Genomic DNA, 17,865 nt, shown 5'->3' on the forward strand with positions numbered 1-17,865 from the left:
ATGAAGGGGAAACGAGCTGATAAATGTCAATTAGGGGCTCGGCCTGACTCACAGTAGTTGCTCAGTTAACCGTCTGCGAGACTGTTACTATTTAGGACACAACTGCCTACTAAAATAGGTGGTTCCTTGGACATAGGACACAAAGGAGAAGAGGTGACAAATGCCCCCATGGCCTCTGACTACTAGAACACCGTGTCCCCCCTCCCTTCCATGGCCTCCTCACCTTGTCTTGCTGCCCCAGGTCCTGGTCCATGAAGATCTCCATAGGGGGTATCGTCCCGGAGAGTCCCTCGACCATGCATTGTTCTGACAGTTCCATGGCGCTGGCCCACACTGTGTGACATCCGCAGAGAACAAGAACCACTGTGGGTGCCCAAGCTTGGAGGGGACCCCACACCCTGAACTACTCATAGTTTTTCCCCTTGAGGGGGTCACATTACATGTTGCTTTAGAGACAATGCCTTGTTACATAGCCCAAGCTACCCCCAAACTCACCATGTGGCACAAGGTGGTCTTCCTGCCTCAGCCTTCTGAGTGCTGGGATTACATGTGTAAGCCACTACACCTTGATTTTACATTTTCTCTGGCATTACCACCATTGTTGCCGCCGCTGCCACCAGCACCACCACCATCATCAAAACAGAGTCTCTCACTATGTAACCCTGACTGTCCTGGACTCTCTATGTAGATCAGGCTAGCCTCAAGCTCACAGAGATCCCCCTGCCTCTGCCTCTCAAGTGCTGGGATTAAAAGCCTGTGCCATCATGCCTTCTATTATTATGTTTTAATTTGTGTTTGTGCCCGTGTGTTCCTATGTACATGTTTGTGGGAGGATGTGTGTATGTGTGCATGTGTGTCTGCACACATGCGTGTGTGTGTGCACACACGCATGTGTGTGTGTGAGCATGCATGCATGTAGAAGCCAGAGGCTGATACTCTGTTTCTCTGTCACTCTCCATCTTATTTTTATTTTTATTTATTTTTTGGTTTTTGAGACAGTTTCTCTGTGTCATCTTGGCTGTCCTGGACTCATTTTGTAGACCAGACTGGCCTTGAACTCACAGTGATCTGCCTGCCTCTGCCTCCCGAGTATTGAAAAAATAAAAATAAAGTTTTATTGGAACATGGCTGGAAGCACTCGCTTCTGGTCCATCTACACCCACTGCTTTTTGTTCTCAGAGACAAATAATTTCAACACGGGTGACACAGCCACAGAGTCTAAAATACTTGCTCTTTGTTTCTGTGGCTCTGTGATGTAATCAGTGTACCCTGGGGCTCAGCTGAGCCTGTTATCTCTGCTACCCAAGAGGCTGAGACACTGCAAAGGAAAACCGAGTTTTTTCCAGTGGACTCTCAACAGGTATTCAAATCACACGTAAGGGCAGGCCTATGCCTAGCCCTAGATGCCAACACAAAACCAACTCTGGTTTTATTATTATTATTATTATTATTATTAATTTTAGATGCATGTTTATATTATGATGGGAGAGAGAAAGAGAGGGTGTGGGTTTGAGTGGGTAGAGATCTAAGAGAAGTTGGGGAGGGGAATTCTTAATCAGAATATTCTGTATGAAAAAATTCTATTTTCAATGAAAAAGTAGCAGAGAGAGGGAGAGAAAGAAGGAGGGGGGAGGGGGGGAGGGAGAGAGAGAGACAGGGGCACCACAAGTTAAAGGTCAACCTGGGTTACATAGTAAGTTCAAAGCCAGCCTAGGTAACTCAGTGAGACCTTGCCTCAAAAATTTCAGAACATAAAATTGAACTGTGGCTGTGGCTTTGGGGATACAGCACACTTGACAAGCAGGTGCAAGGCCCTGGGTTCGACCCCAGCACCCCAACGGCCTCTGCATAACCAGATGGACACCCCAACTGTTGTGCCTCCTGGCCAAGGCAGACTGGAAACCTGAGTCAAATAACCCTTTCTTCCCTGAATTTCTTTTGGTCATTTGAAGTCATCAACAGAGAGCAACTCTGATACAAGTGGGGAAGAAGGAGTCTTGCCCACAAGCACGTGCCAGCACCATGTTGGAGGTGGACTCACCAGCTCTGATGAAGCCATCTCCATAACTCATGAGCTATCCTGAGCTACAGCCATGGCGTTGAGTGACCCCGAATCTCTGACCTACAGATAGCACAACACACACGGCCTTTATTCCTTCTCTGTGCGCCAGGCTGTTGAATTTGGGGATCATTTATTACACAACAATTAATAACTGATTCCACTGACTGTGGGAACTCCACATTAAATGACGTAATCTATTAAGCTTTAGTTTATGGTGTACACTCTAAATAACGTTTAGGGGGGTACTTCAGACATGTACAATGTTTTGAAATGCATAAAATAATAACAAGTAGTTCAATAATGATGGGTGAGAAAAATAGTTTTAAAATAAGTAATAAGGGACTAGAGAGATGGCTCAGCAGTTAAGAGCACCAGCTGCTCTTCCAGAGGACCTGAGTTCAATTCCCAGCACCCACGCAGCAGCTCATAATGGTCTGTAACTTCAGTTCCAGGGACTCTGACGCCATCTTCTGGCCTCCATTAGCATTGCATGCATGTGGTGCACAGACATATGTGCAGGCAAAACACTCAAACATATAAAATAAAGTAATATAAAATAAAACGCAGTTTAACAGAATGGTAGAGATAAAATTAAGTGGAGAGGCTCTCTTCAAAATCCTTTCTGTTGTCTGCACCCAGGATGGAGCCCAGAGCTTCACACAAAAGGCAAGCATCCTCTTACTGAACAATGTATGCCCAGGCTTCTTTCCCAGAGAGACCCACTCTATATGTCTGAAAATGGTCGAGTCCAGGTGATGGGGAGATGACAGGCTGCTTTCAGACCTGGGTGGATGATTTGATGATGGTGGTGGCAAGCCTGGAGACCCATTTGCTTATTTCCCTAACCACAGCACCGCACAGTTTTAAGTATACTTTTTAGCAATGGAGGATGATGTCTAGGTGAAAGGTCATGAAAGGCCACAGGAGGGAGTAGAGAGAGGCCAGAGACCAGGGACTCTAGGGCTGTGGAGTTGAGGCAGAGGAGACTAAGAGCGAAACCCCCATCAAGCCACCATGGAAGAAGCCTGGGGACAGTGCCCAACTCCTGAATTGACATCTGCTCTGTTGCTAGGGCTACCGTGGCAAAGAGGACAGGGATAGACATAACATCTTATCCCCAAATATCCTGAGACTTTTGAGGAGGGGTTGTGGTAAGAGTGGGACACTGGCCGGGCGTGGTGGCGCACGCCTTGAATCCCAGCACTTGGGAGGCAGAGGCAGGTGGATCGCTGTGAGTTCGAGGCCAGCCTGGTCTACAGAGCGAGTCCAGGACAGCCAAGGCTACACAGAGAGACCCTGTCTTGAAAAACAAAAGACAAACAAACAAAAAAAGTGGGACACCACCCCAAAGGGTGTGTGTTCCCCACCACTACAAAACCACGAGTGGATAGCCACAGATATAACATCCTGTGAACTGTTCAGTTGGAGTAGAGTGGATGTATCCGTCCTCTGAGAAAAGCACTCTGTCTGGTAAACTGGGCTGTAGTGACGAGTCACTTTTACAGCTTCCCTGAGGCTGTGGTGGGCAAAGGGAGTTTCAGGTACCAGCATCTATCTGTTCGTGCACCAAAAGAGAATCATGTTGATCCTCCTAAACATGGTGGATCTGTGCACACACACACACACACACACACACACACACACACACACACACACACAAACACACATGTCTACATCCTGCACAGTGGACTGCAGTGTGGACTGGGGCTCAGCTGCAGAGTCTTTGAGACAAACCCAGGAGCTTGAAGGTGGAATCCATGTGTTAGAATTGCAAAGCTGGCTGTTTAACTTCTCTCATTCTCTCTGTCTCTCTCAGACAGGGTTTCAATTGTGTAGCTCTGGTTATCCTGGAACCCACTATGTAGACCAGGCAGACTGGCCTCGAACTCACAGAGATCTGCCTGCCTCAGCCTCCCTCCTGAGTGCTGGGATCAAAGGCATGCACCATCATGCCTGGCCCCATCATACTTGGTTTGACGCAACGCAAGACTTCAAACCCAGGACTTCATACACACTAGGCAGACTCTCTACTGAGCTACATCCCCAGTTCACTCTCCTTAATTAACATTTTTTGACATTTCATTTATTTTTTAACCCTGGATGCATGCGTGTGTACCCACATTGCATGTGTAAGGAGGTCAGAGGACAACTTGAAGCAATCAGTTCCCTCCTTTTACCTTATGGGCTCTGGGATTCAAACTCGGGTCATCAGGCTTGGTGGCAGACCCCTTTACCTGTGCAGCCCTCTCGCTTGCCCACAATTACTCCCGTTACAATTAGTTACAGTCCATTTTTAGAGGCGGAGAAAAGTGGAAAAACAAGGCCAACCTATCTTTACGGCTTTAAGTCCTTGCCCAAAGCCTCCCCAGAGCCTGGCACATACCTTGCTTGATGACAGGGGACTTGGGGTCCATCACGAAGGAAAACATCTTCCCGCTGGTACTCACAGGCCGCTGGTAAGGAGCAGATGGGGCCATGGTAGGCCTGGGGCAACCCTGCGACCAACTTCTCTGTGCTGCTGCTGGCCCCATGCCCTGGTGGAAGGGCATGTGAGGTGGTGATGACTGGTGTGACTGCTGTGAGGCCCCAGGTGGTTGTGGGCTTGGCCAAGGTACTGGGCCACTCACCCATGGGCAGGAGACCTGAAGGGCAGACGGGAGGGCGAAGGGGGGGAGGGTTGTGTATTCAGGCACAGTGTGGCTTGACTTATTTACAGCCCCCACCTTTGCCGCCCTTCAGGCTAAACTTCCTCTTCCCTTATAAGGTCACGTCCAGCAAGCACCTGGAACTCCTCTTCATGCAAATAAGGCATTGGCCCCAGCCAATGATGCATACTCACCCTGAAAGCCTCCACCCACTCCCCAGAGGCTTAAATAGCCTTTGTTCCCATCAATCAAACAAGCTGCTCAACGAAGCCAGCCTCCCAGGAAGTCTGTTTCTCTCTGTGCTCACCTGTTGCTTGAGGTCTTTACACCGCATCCCACCCCCTCACTCCCACACAGTTCCCACCTCACTTTTCCTCTCAGATGTGGTGGCCATGCCATGAAGAGAGGGTGAGCAGAGTGGGAATGACATAATTCTTGCATGCTCCTCATGTTTAAGGCAGTGACCCTGCCATGGGACCTTAGAGTCACCATCATACTTGGCCAAGAGAGGCCCAAGCATTCACTCATTTAATGCAGTCAGTGTTAAGGATCTGAGGTCCCACAGATTATGTCGTAAAAATACGATGTGAGAATCCGGCAGTTATTCAGGCCTTAACACTTACAGGCTTCTTCCCCTTCTCACAGACATGGACGGGCACCTAACAGACTCCTAGGGTCCAAGGTCTCTCTCCTGGGAAGCGAGTTTACATTAAAGGGGGTACTAGTGGCCATGCACCCTGCTCCCCACCCCTTCCCCGCCTCCTGCCTGGGAACCAGCTATAGGTGTATGCTGTGAAAACTTCCCAACCCGTATCTGTAGCTCCTACAGTGGCTGCTAGGCGTCTCACGCCAAGTGCACAGACAGGGGCATGAAAGGAAGTGTGAGCAGGTCACTGAGAGTCAGGCCAGGTCTGGGGACAGCCCCCCTCAAGTCAACTCTTCCCTCCCCATGGTGGTTCCTCTGTGGGTCCCAAGGCTGAGAACTCAGGGATAGGGATGCGACACTGCCTCCCAGGCCCTCATCTTCAACCTCTGGAACACCTGGTTCCAGCAGATGCACAAAGGCACCTTGAATCTGGGACACACCCCCCCTGCCCCCCCCCCCCCCCCCCCGCCCCGAGAAGGTCTGTCTGTGGCTGCTGTAATAAAGATGCTGACAGGAGCCTTCCCCCAGGAGGGACATCAGGATCTGTCCCCTGGTGAGAGGCAACGTGGTGTGGAGCGGACGCAGACCTTGTAATGAGGCATCTCCCCTGGGTTTCGTCAGTCAGTGATGACGGCAACAGGGCTGCTGCCTGCTGCACTGGGCTCATTTATTCCCAGGCATCTCTTGGATGAGTCACCCAGGCTCAGGGGACACTAGAGGGGCCAGGGCTTTGGATCTCATAGCCTCCCTCTCTCCTCTTGCCTCCCTCCTTCCCTCTGTGTTCTCTGTCTCTCTCTCTGTCTAGTCTCTCCCCACCTCCATCGCCCTCTTGGCATGCTCAAGTGGGGGTGGGGGTGGGGGGTGGGGGGGTGGGGGGGTAGGGGGTGGGCGTGGTAGCACACACCTTCAATCCCAGCACTCAGGAGGCAAAGGCAGGCGGATGGCTGTGAATTCCAGAGACCAGCCTGGTCTACAAAATGAGTCTAGGACAGCCAAGGCTACACAGAGAAGCCCTGTCTCAAAAAATAGAAAATCAAAACAAAACAAAACACAACAAACAACAAACAAACAAAAACCCAACCAAACAAAAAACAAAACAAACAAAAAATTATACAAAATAATGTGTATGTGTCTGTACATGTGAGTGCAAGTGCCCGTGGAAGAGAGGGGTGCTGGATCTCCTAGAGCAGGAGTGACAAACAATTGTGGGCACCGATGCGGGTGCTGGGGACTTGAGTCCTCTGAGGGAGCAGCAGCACACACTCTTAACTGCCGAGCCATCTCTCCAGCCCCGAGCTGAGGCCTTTTCTGATTGGCATTTTTCTCTTAGCACATAGTCCTCAAGAGTTACAGCATTTGTAGCACGACTCTGTGGTAGAGTCAGATGGGGTTGCTCTGTGTTCCCTGTTGTAAGACCCCAAGAAAGGACCTTCCCTGCACACACAGACACATAGACAGACACAGACACAGACACACACACACACACACACACACACACACACACACACATTCTAAACAAGTGAAATGCACATCACTCATAGTGTATCTGTTCTCAGTCAACTTTTAATCTAGATGAGGTCTAATGGCACCTCAGGAGGGGCGTGTGGCTCAGTGGCCTGAGGACTATGCATTCCCAACTTCAGAGAGATGGAGACAACAGTGAGGGCAAAGCGCCATAAGGAGAGATGCCTGAACGCCATGAATCCCAAAGACTTAGCTGTGCACCGGACTGAGTACACTTTGGGATGAACAACAGTCTTTGTTCTTTTTTTTATTTTTAAGTGTGTGTGTGTGTGTGTGTGTGTGTGTGAGAGAGAGAGAGAGAGAGAGAGAGAGAGAGAGAGAGAGAGAGAGAGAGTATGACAGAGTGAGAGAGAGAGTGCTAACACACACATACAACAGCCAGATGAGCTGGCTCGCATGTCTAATTCTAGCACTGAGGAAGTGAAGACAGCAGGGACCCTGGACTCACTGCCCAGCCAGTCTAGACCTCCCAGTGAGCTCCAGGTCAGCAGGAGACCCTGCCTCAAAATAAGGTAGATTGCATTAACACCAAGTTGTGCCCTGACTTCCACATATACCCACACATGTTCTGAAACCTCACTCCCTCTGCACAGAAATAAGTAACAGTTAATTATAAGTCAGTGTATAAAATAAACAGTAATGAAACAGACTCGGACCTCTGTCTGTTTGTGAGAGTTTGTTGGCAATGGGGCAACTTTTTGTAAATCCAGAGTTATGTCAAAATAAGGCTAGTGTGTTCGTGTGTGTGTGTTCATGTGTGTGTGTGTGTGTGTGTGTGTGTGTGTGTGTGTGTATAAGCCAGAAGAGGTTCTTTCTCTCTTTTTCTTTTTTCTTTCCTTTTTTGAAACTAAATCTCTCATTGACCTGAATCTGGCCTGGATCTGGCTGAGGGGGCTAGGCTATCTGGCTTGTGAGCCCCAGAGGGCCATCCTGAGGGTCCCTGAGGGTGCCAAGGATCAAATTCAGTTTTCTGCTTTGTTCTGCCAGGGGTTGTTTGTTTGTTTGTTTTACAGGACCATTGCACTTTCTGTGTAGTCTGGAACTCCTTATGTAGACCAGGCTAGCTTTGAACTCACAGGCTACCTACCTCGGCCTCTTGAAGAATGTTGGGATTGAAGGCATGGGCCACCACACAAGGCTGAAATTCAATTCTTCATGTTTGCAAAGCAAACACTGAGATTGCCCTGTCAGGCCCAGGTCATTTGTTTGTTTGATTTTTAGATCTTTAAGTTACAAGACAGGAAAAAAAAGCATAAATTCTACCTGCAACGGTGACTGTAGCTTACCCAAATAGGGGAGTTCCTTGGGTCCAATGGCAAACCCTACTGCCTTTGATTTTGTTCTCACCACTACACACTACAATAGCTGGAAGGACATGCAGGGCAGCAAAGGGTGGAGTGCAACCTCCCCCCAACCCCTATCAATGACAAGTCTAGCTGGACACCAAAAGCGCAAATTCCACAGCTCAGCCAGCAGAGGGCGCTGTTTGGTACCTGGGCAAACAGCCTTCCGGGGTGGGTCAATAATTTCAAAAGAGGTAATAATATCTGAGTCCCACCCCTCAAAGATACATTAGAGTGGGATTTTTAAAATCTGAGACACCAAGATTATATTTTATATAACCCAGAGGTGGCAAATGGTGTCCTTAAACTTTAAATCCTAAAAAAGTGGACACCAGCCGGGTGCTGAGTTCCAGCCCAGCCTGGTCTTCTAGCAGTTCAGGATGGCCAAGGCTATACAGAGAAACCCTGTCTCAAAAACCAAATCCAAAACCGAACCAAACAAAACAACAAAAAAGAGGGCACTGCTGAATTTGCCATTTGCAAGCCTTTCTCTTGGCCTTGGCCTCCCTGCATCGGGCTCACGGTGTTCCCCTCCTTTATAAATTTTCAGGTGGAAGCCTTTACCTTCCCTTTCAAGTATGAATTATCTTCCCCAGGTCAGTCCACTAAATGAGAAAAAAAAATTGGATTTAGAAACAAGCCAGGTGTGATGCCACACACCTTTAATCCCAGCATTCTGGGAGGCAGAGGCAGGAGGATCTCTGTGAGTTCAAGGCCAGCCTGGTCTACAAAGCAAGTCTAGGACATCCAAGGCTACACAGAGAAGCCCCATCTCTAAAAACTGCCCCCCAAACAAACAAACAAACAAACAAAAACAAAGATCAACCAAACAAAAAACAAAACCAAACAACCAACCAAACAAATGAACAAACAAAAAAACAAAACAAAACCCTAACTTACATTTTTGTCCTCTTTGCTAGGCTGGGTGAACGAGGGGACCACTGTCACCTGTCAGAGCCATGTGGCAGCCACTGGGTAATGCTAGTCATCACAAATAGAGACAGGAAGCAACATGCTGATCCCCAGGGCTCTGCACCCTCCCTTTGGCCCCCCAGCTCAAGCCCTGATGACATCTGTATGGTCTGTAGGCAGTCCTACACATTGCCTGAGGCTGTCTGCTGTCCTAGGCCCTCCCTTCCAGTTTCTGGAACTTTCTTTTGGTATAAAAGGTCCTGGCCTCTCCCTCTTAGTTCTGAGTCCACACAATCCCAGCAGAGTTGATCCACTCCATCCCAGGAAAATGCCTGAGAGGGCTTGGCCAATCAGGGCACCATGCCTCTGACGTCAGCAAGAAGTTCCAGACAGACACGTGATTTTAGACACATCAATGAAACCAAACAAAAACAGAGCATAACTGGTTCTGGGGCTGCTGGCGAGACCTTGGTCCAGGTGAGCTCAGTGCAGAGTCGGCCTGAGACAGTGAAGCTAATGATGCAGAAAGAGGCAGGTTCCTGAGCATCATCTGAACCCCTGCATCCAGCCAGGCCCTGAGTAGATGCAGTTTTCATTTGGTTTTGCTCAGTTTGATCTGGGTTCCTGACACCTGATAACAATAACGCTTCCCGGACAATAAGCTCGCTGAGACTTCACACAAGGGCCCCTATGTGCATGCCCACAATGCAAGGCGCTCTGCAGGTTCTGACAGGCTCAGATAGGACCCATCATGCTGCAATCATGTATGAACCTTAAAAGTAAAACAGTGGCCCAGAGAAAAGGAGATTTAGATAAGACAGGTAGTGAAACTTAAAGAAACGAGAAATAAGTAAAAGGCAGATCAGCTACAGCCACAGTGGGTCTCAGACTTCCTAATGCAGTCCCAAACGTTTAATTCAGTTCCTCATGTTGTGGGGACACCCAACCATAAAATCATTTTTGTTCCTACTTCATGACTGTAATTTTGCCACTGTTACAAATCGTAATGTAGATAGCTGTGTTTCCCCATGGTCTTTGTGGTTGTGACCCACAGGTTGAGAACCACTGAGCAACAGCCAGCTTCAGAGCACAGAGCCTCTCTCTTGCTCCAGATGCTAAGTGGTGGGAACACACAAAGTTCTCAAGGAAAACCTCCCAGACAAAGGAGCAGGTGCCTCCTACAACACTCCTGGTGTGTGCACACCGCATATTAACGCTCTAGTATTTGCACACACAGCAATATAGCCACATTTGCATATGTGTATCCACAGTTGCTGTCTTAAAGAGACAGTAGGAAGAGTGTTCAAAGTCTAATTTTCTTTTTCTTACTTTTCAGTTAGCTGAGTACACTATGAACCAGCACAGCCCTAGGCAAACAGAGGAGGGGCTCAGCTCACTTATCATATTTTTTGGACCATAAGACACACCTGATAATAGGACACACCCAGTTTTTAGAGCAGTAAAGCAAGAAAAACAGTTAAAAACAGCAATTGGACCACAAGGCACACCCTAATTCCACACCCCGCCTCCACTCCCCTACTCACACTTTTTGGGGGGAAAGTGCGTCTTATGGTCCGAAAAATATGGTAGTCTTTTCTTCTCTATCTGCTTTTGTTTTTATTTTTATTTTTTTCTTGAGAAAGTGAGGAAGGCAGGAAGGAGCCCAGCAGAGCTGGGGTGGCATCCCAGTGGAGGTCGGTAAACCCATAGAAAGCAGGTCGTAAATATTTTTTACTTCGCCAGTAGGTCAGGACAGTAAACAGAGGCAGCACTCACATGAACAGGCAAAGGCTACATCCTGATAAAACTTCATTTATAAGCTGCAGATACTGGACTCCGCTTTGCTCAGTGAACGAAATAAAAATAATGGTCCATTTTCAAAAGTGCCTTGAGCCAGCGTAGGTCCAAATGTGGGCAGAAAACACTGGACCCTCACACAGGCTCTGCTAGTCTAATTGCCTGCCAATGTGAACCAAAAACTGAGAGTAAGGGCTGGGTATGGTGGCCCACACCTTTAATCCCAGTGCTCAGGAAACAGAGGCCAAATTCAAGGCCAGCCTGGTCTACAGTGTGAGTTCCAAGATTATATAAACCCCGTCGCAAAACACCACCACCACCAACAACAACCAGTATAAAATTATCCACAGCCAAGCTTGCCTGTAGATGTGACAAAGTTCCGCACCTGACAAGTTTTAAAATAAACAGGGTATAAATGTAGATAGGAACTCCCATACTGTCTTCAATTAAGAATGAAACATAGGAACCCCCATACTGTCTTCAGGTAAGAAAGAAACAGGAGCTGGGCAGTAGTGGTACATGTCTTTGATGCCGGCACTCAGGAGGCAGAGGCTGGTGGATCTCTGTGAGTTTGAGACCAGAGCCTAGTCTACAGAGTGAGTTCCAGAGAAACCCTGTCTCAAAGAGAGAGAGAGAGAGAGAGAGAGAGAGAGAGAGAGAGAGAGAGAGACAGACAGACAGACAGACAGACAGACAGACAGACAGACAGACAGACAGACAGACAGGGGCTGGAGGAGGAGGGCGCAGTGAGTGATGCTCTGGAGAGGACCAGGATTTAGTTCTCAGCACCCACAACCATGTGTAGCTCCAGCTCCAGGGTAGCTGCCTCCTTCCAGCCTCTGCAGGTAACAGCAAATGTAAACAGCAAAGGGAAAGACAAGGCTCAAAAGAGCTGAGGGATTGCACCCTCCTGATGACTCAGCCAATGAGGAAAGGGCTTGTATTAGGGTTATAACCAGTCTCTGCACTCATGCAAAGTTGTAAAAGACACTTCCTTGCTTCCACTAGCCTGAGTATCAGCTCTCCTATAATGGAGCAGGGACATTTCCTACCCTCAGGGACTGGAATTTGCTGGCCTATCCCCTCTGATTAAGGGGACAGGATTTATGACTAAGCAATATTGGCTCCAGCTTCTTCCTTTGTCCCTTACTACTTGACAGGTGATGGGCGTGTCTTTTCTGCACCTCAGCTATTAGCAGTCACTATCTGCATTTTGAGAATTGAACTAGAAGGTGGCTCCCGAAGTGCCTGGGACCCTCCTGACATTTTAACACTCTTTGACACTGGTTCCTGAGGCACCACTGTCATTATTAACCAAGGAAGAGAGAGGGAGCCACGGGGCCTTGCCGGGAACTGCAGCAGTGCTCTGGGTACAAGCCGAGGCAGAAGCAGCAGTCTGTGTGTTTTCTTTCATCACAGAGGTTTCCCTTTCCATCATGTGCTGTGTCAGCCCTGTCAGCCCTGTCAGCCCTGTCAGCACAAGGGAGCTACAGGCTGGTGGGGATGTGGTGAGGGATGTGGCTTGAGCTCTCACGTCACCAGACTACACCAGGGTTCTGGCAAAGCCTTCCTAGATTAGAGCCCAGGAGATCTGGCCATTACTGAGAGGAAACCTGAGGCCTGGGGAGTGGCTTGGTGGATAAAGGGCTTGCTGCATGCAAGTGTGAGGACCTGAGTTCGTATCCCCAGAACCCATGAGAAGCCTGGTGTGGCAGTATACATCTGCAGTCCCAGCACTCCGAAGGTGAGACAGGGTGTGGAGACAGGGGATTTCTTCAAAGCTCATGGGCCAGCTGGCCTGGTATACATGGTGACTAATCGAGATCCTGTCTCGAGCAAGTGGAAGGTGAGGAATGCCACCTGAGGCTGTCCTCTGTCCTCTACACGTGTAGCATGGTGTGTTTATGCACACACACACACACACACAAGGTAGGGGAGATATTAAAAGGATATCTGGGAAAGCAGAGTCCTTGCGGACCTCATCTATATCAGCATGGGTGGTCCTCAAACATGTACAGAACCCCCAAAGGGAGACAAGGAGCCCACGGCTCACAAGGATCTGCTTGGCAGAGATTGGAAACGGAACCCAGGTGGTGAAAAGAGGGCTGGGGATGCGGCCCACTGAGTGGTGTGCTTCTCTAGCATGAATCACACCTTGGGTTCCGTCCTTGCGGCACATACCCCACCTGTGCTGGTGCACACCTGTGACCCCAGCACCTGGGAAGTGGAGGAGCGAGGATCAGCACATCCTTGGCCACATAGTGAGCTCAAGGCCAGCGTGGGCATCCAACACAAGACCAAAACAAACCAAAAAGCCCCTCCAATGTTAGATGAAATCCAGGAGACACTCTCACTCACTGTTATCAGTCAATCCTCTTCTGTCTGTTTACTCTTTGCAGCCCAAGGGTCCGGGTCATCAGACCAACCGAAAGTCAACTCACAGGAGAGCAGCTGGGCCCACCCAGCCCATCACTCATCCTATGAGAGATAACCTAGGAGACACATCTTTAGGCATGTCTGTGAGGGGTTGGCCAGACCCCCTGAATGGAGGCGACACACCATCTCACAGGCTTCCAAGTCTTCATAAAAAGGAGAAAAGGGAGCTGAGCTCCAGCATTCATCCCTCCCCGGCTTTCTGACTGTGGATGCCATGTGACCAGCTACCCTACCTCCAGTCACCGTAAAGGACTGTGCACCCTTGACCTGTGAGCCAACAGAAACCCTCCCTTTATTTACAGCAAGAGGACAAGTAACTAATATACCAGGCAGATGCTTCCACAGAGTCGGAAGGCATAATGGTGGTTGGGGTGACGGGGGTTAAGAGGTGAGGGGGTTGGTAGTGGAGGAGGGGGCTCAGAGATTCATGAGCTGGGTTTATGAACGGCCGCATAATGTGGAGAACGGACTTTAAGCAAACAAATGTGCGCCCACGAATGTGGGTAAGCTGGTAAATCCCACGCCAAATGTATTTTGCCCCAATTTAAAAAAAGAAATAAAAACAGATGATGAAAGGAGTCCGTAACACCACAGGCTTCTTATGGGGGTGTGGGAGAGAGGATTTCGAACGCACTACGTGAGGGCTACGTGACTCTGGGAAGTTACTTGATTTTACTGAAATGTCCATGCGATAGATAGGTGAAGGTTTTCCTGAGTAACTCACCCTTGGGTGAAGCTGCTGATGGCAACTCTCAAGCTAACGACTCTATGCTCATTAGGAGTTCCAGGGGTGAAGGTGGGAGTGGGGTTGGTGACGATCACTGACTGTTGTAGCCATGTTTTTCCAGGGGTCCTCATTCATCAAAACACCCTCGAATCACCTGTAGTTCACTGTAGAGCAATTTCACCTTGGCAAAGTGTCATTTTTTTCTTTTTAGAAAGCAACCCTGGACCAGCGTGATGGCCAAGTCTCAAAAGCCTCAACTGATAGCTTCCTGAGGACAGAGGCTTCGTGAGTTTTGAGTTCTCTTTCACTTAAATCGAGATTATAACTTAGACCTCAGGCTCATTTCTGATCTGGGCCCAAATAGCAATTGGCATGTGTCAACCACCTACTTGGATATGGGTTTCACGGTTTATGGCTATACCCTGTCAATGCCCGGTAACGTGGAGAAGACTCTGTCGTAAGGAGGATTCGTGTCCAGCCAGAGGGAAGCAGCAGAGCTAGCAGCCTGAAATGGAGGCACGCATCTCTGCGCTCTTAAAACCATCCAGATGCTTCTCGGCCTCTCCTGAAACCACCCAGAGTCTGAACTGGGCACTTTTGCGGCCGTTGCATGTAATGCAAGGACGTGTCCATCAGGGGGCGCTGACACATTTTCCTCCTCAAAGCTCCCTGGGAAGGCCGGGACTTTGGGCTGCCTCCCGAAGAGGGAGGCAGAACTGGCTTTGGGAGGAGTCTTGTTGAGTGTGTGGCAGGGTTAGGTTGCAGAATGCTCCCAATGGCTGAGAACAAGACCGCATGCGCAAGCCAGCATCGCACCCCACCTCCACCGTGTCCACCACGCAAAGGCTGGGCTCACCTGGGGCGGGTTCTCAATGACCAGCTCGTAGGTCAGCCCTGCAGACCCGAACCGCAGAATGTCCCCAGGGATCAGCTTCACTGCCACATTCTGAATGTGGCACTCGTTGACAAACGTTCCGTTGCGGGTGTTAAAGTCCTGAAGGACAAAGCTGCCCTCCGCCTCGTTGAATTCGATGAGCGCATGGTGGTTGTCAATGTCTGTGGACTGAGATAGAGAAAGGCAGTCGGGGGGCCAGGCACATGAAAATAACACCCCTAAGACTTGCTGGTCACGGGCTTCCAGAAGGGGACAACACTGAGCCTCCTTGCTGAGTCCTCAATAGTCCTCGTGTGCGAGAGAGAGAGAGAGAGAGAGAGAGAGAGAGAGAGAGAGAGAGAGAGAGAGAGAGAGAGAGAGAGAGAGAGAGAGAGAGAGCGCCCCTGAGTGCACATGTGTGTACACTTGGACACATGCATGTGGAGGCCAGAGACCAACCATTTTAGATGGAAGATATTTAAGACACCAGATATTAGCCAGGCGATGGTGGTGCACGCCTTTAATCCCAGCACTCGGGAGACAAAGGCAGGTGGATCCCTGTGAGTTCGAGGCCAGCCTGGTCTACAATGCGAGTCCAGGACAGCCAAGGCTACACAGAGAAACCGTGTCTCAAAACAACAACAACAACAACAAAAAAAAACCCAAACAAACAAAAACAAAACAAAACAACCCCCCCCCCAAAAAAAGAAAGAAAGAATAAGGAAAAACCAAAAACCAAAGACACCAGATATTATAGGGGAGGTGAGACAACAGAATATTCTAAGGAGAGGTGCTTGCTTGCCTTGTAAGTATGAAGGTCTGAGTTTATCCCCATGTAAACAATCAGGGGCTGGAGAGATGGCACAGAGGTTAAGAGCACTGGCTGTTCTTCCTAAAGGTCCTGAGTTCAATTCCCAGCAACCACATGGTGTCTCACAACCATCTACAAAGAGATCTTGTACCCTCTTTTTGCCTGTAGGCACACATGTGTACTATTTAAAAAAACAAAACAAAACCAGGTGTGGTTGCACATGCTTGTATTCCCAGCCATGTATGTGTTTTTGTTCTGTTTTTTTTCACTGATGAGAACTTTTATTTCTTTTTAATGACATTAAACACAACTGCTACAGGGAGAAAAACATGATTAAAAAAAGGAGATACCCAACTTCAGTTTCATAATTGATCCTGACAGCAATGCAAGTAAATCAGAGCCCATATTAGGATGCAAAACTATTGGTTATTTTAGGCTCCTTATTTACAAGTAAACTATTTATAAATAGCAAATTTTCACTCTGCTTTGTGAAGACCCCTGTGGTAAGAACGGCATCGTGGATGATAAAAGCTAGGCACACAGTTAATGCACATAACCCTTACTCAAAATTTAAAACACAGCAAGACTTTAATCTGTAATACAAGGCTTAGATGGCCAATACCAAACCCCAGGGCCACGCAGCTCTGGAGAGATCAACAGTCCAGGTTCTACCCTCTTTAAGGCTAACATGCTAGATAATAGTTTTCTTTGGCTTTGTTTTTTTTCTCCTCAAAGAATACCTTGTTAACCACTAGAGAACAGCTCTCTCCTCCCCTAGTCCAACAGATGTATGAAAATCTGAAATGTTCTTGCTCTCTTTGCCAAATCAGATGAGTGACAGGTTAACTAGAAAATGTGACAATCACATTTCCTCTAGCTCAGATAATTCTGCTTTGTTCTGTTTTTTGTTTGTTTGTTTGTTTGTTTGTTTTTGAGACATGGTTTCTCTGTGTAGCCTTGGCTGTCCTGGACTTGCTTTGTAGACCAGGCTGGCTCACTGAGATCTGCCTGCTTCTACCAGCCAAGTTCTGGGCTTAAGGAGGTCCACTGCCAAGCTCTTTAAACTCAGGAAATAAACAACTCAAAGGCATTGTTCTGGAAGTTCCCACAGCTGATCACATGCACTAGGTCCCTCCCTCCCCAAGAATATATAATCAGTAAGGCTTGCTGAGAGAGACAGAGACAAGCTGAGCTGGCCGGAAGAAGCTGAGATACCCCGATAGGACACTCCAATCTGCTGAGCTGCCTGCAGGCTGTGCAGTGCGCTCCATGTTCCCAGCTTTGTGAGTTGTCAGTCATGCTGGGGTGGGCTTTGGCGATGCAGCTGTCTTTGAGTCATTTCGGCTCCTGTAAGTGACCCCTCTCCTATGTTCCTGTAGGTAACCCCAATTAAACTCATTGGCTCTCCAAGTTGGACTTTGGTGGAATCCATACAGCCTGTCGTCAGTTCCCTGCCTGAGGTGGGGTAGGTATTTACTCAAGTCCCGCCAGAAATAGTGTCACACAACAGGCATCCTCATCCCTCCTTGCCTTACAGCCCTTGAGACAAGACTCACTGAATCATTGCTTTGGCTGCAGTTGGCCAGCGAGCCTGGGGCTCCTCCCATCCGCACACCCAGAGTCCCAGGCTTACCACTGTGTACAGCCACACCTGCTCTTCACGTGGGAGCTGAGAACCTGAGTTTTGGCCCTATCTTACTTTTGGTCTCTGTTGCTGAGATAAACAGTGACCAAGAACAAATTGGGAGAAGAAAGGCTTATTTGACTTACAGCTACAGTTGACCGGCATCAGAAAGCAGGGCAGGAACCTGGAGGCAGGAACCGAAGCAGACGCCTCCATGGAGGAGTGTGGCTTCCTGGCTGGCTCCCAGGGCCATGCTCAGCTGTCTTTTTTATACAGCCCAGGCCTACCTGCCTAGGGATGATACCGCCCAGAGAGGGCTGGGCCCTCACATCTGTCAGCAGGCATAAAATGCCCCACAGGCACAGACGCAGGCCAGTCTGAAAGAGGCGGTTCTTCAGTTAAAGTTCCCTCTTCCCAAGTGTGTGAGGCTGACAACCCAGGTTAGCCAGAACAGGGTTCCAGGG

General features: G+C 48.8%; 1 protein-coding gene across 7 annotated transcripts in view; it reads right to left on the reverse strand.

Moving 5' to 3' along the window:
• Positions 1 to 17,865, reverse strand: part of FHAD1 (forkhead associated phosphopeptide binding domain 1) — a 117,752-nt gene that overhangs the window by 88,384 nt on the left and 11,503 nt on the right. For all 7 annotated transcript variants that reach the window (XR_014779805.1, XM_084784911.1, XM_084784910.1 and 4 more), the window contains exons 3-5: positions 14,949 to 15,155; positions 4,446 to 4,704; positions 224 to 333 (exon numbers count right to left, since the gene is read on the reverse strand). Coding sequence is in view for 6 of the 7 variants with exons in the window: in XM_084784911.1 (XP_084641037.1) it covers positions 224 to 333; positions 4,446 to 4,704; positions 14,949 to 15,155 (576 nt within the window). In the remaining variant the exon portion in view is untranslated. The remainder of the gene's footprint in view (positions 1 to 223; positions 334 to 4,445; positions 4,705 to 14,948; positions 15,156 to 17,865) is intronic.

This window comes from Acomys minous (assembly GCF_964271855.1).
Source record: "Acomys minous genome assembly, chromosome: 6".
Classification (NCBI taxonomy): Eukaryota; Metazoa; Chordata; class Mammalia; order Rodentia; family Muridae; genus Acomys; species Acomys minous.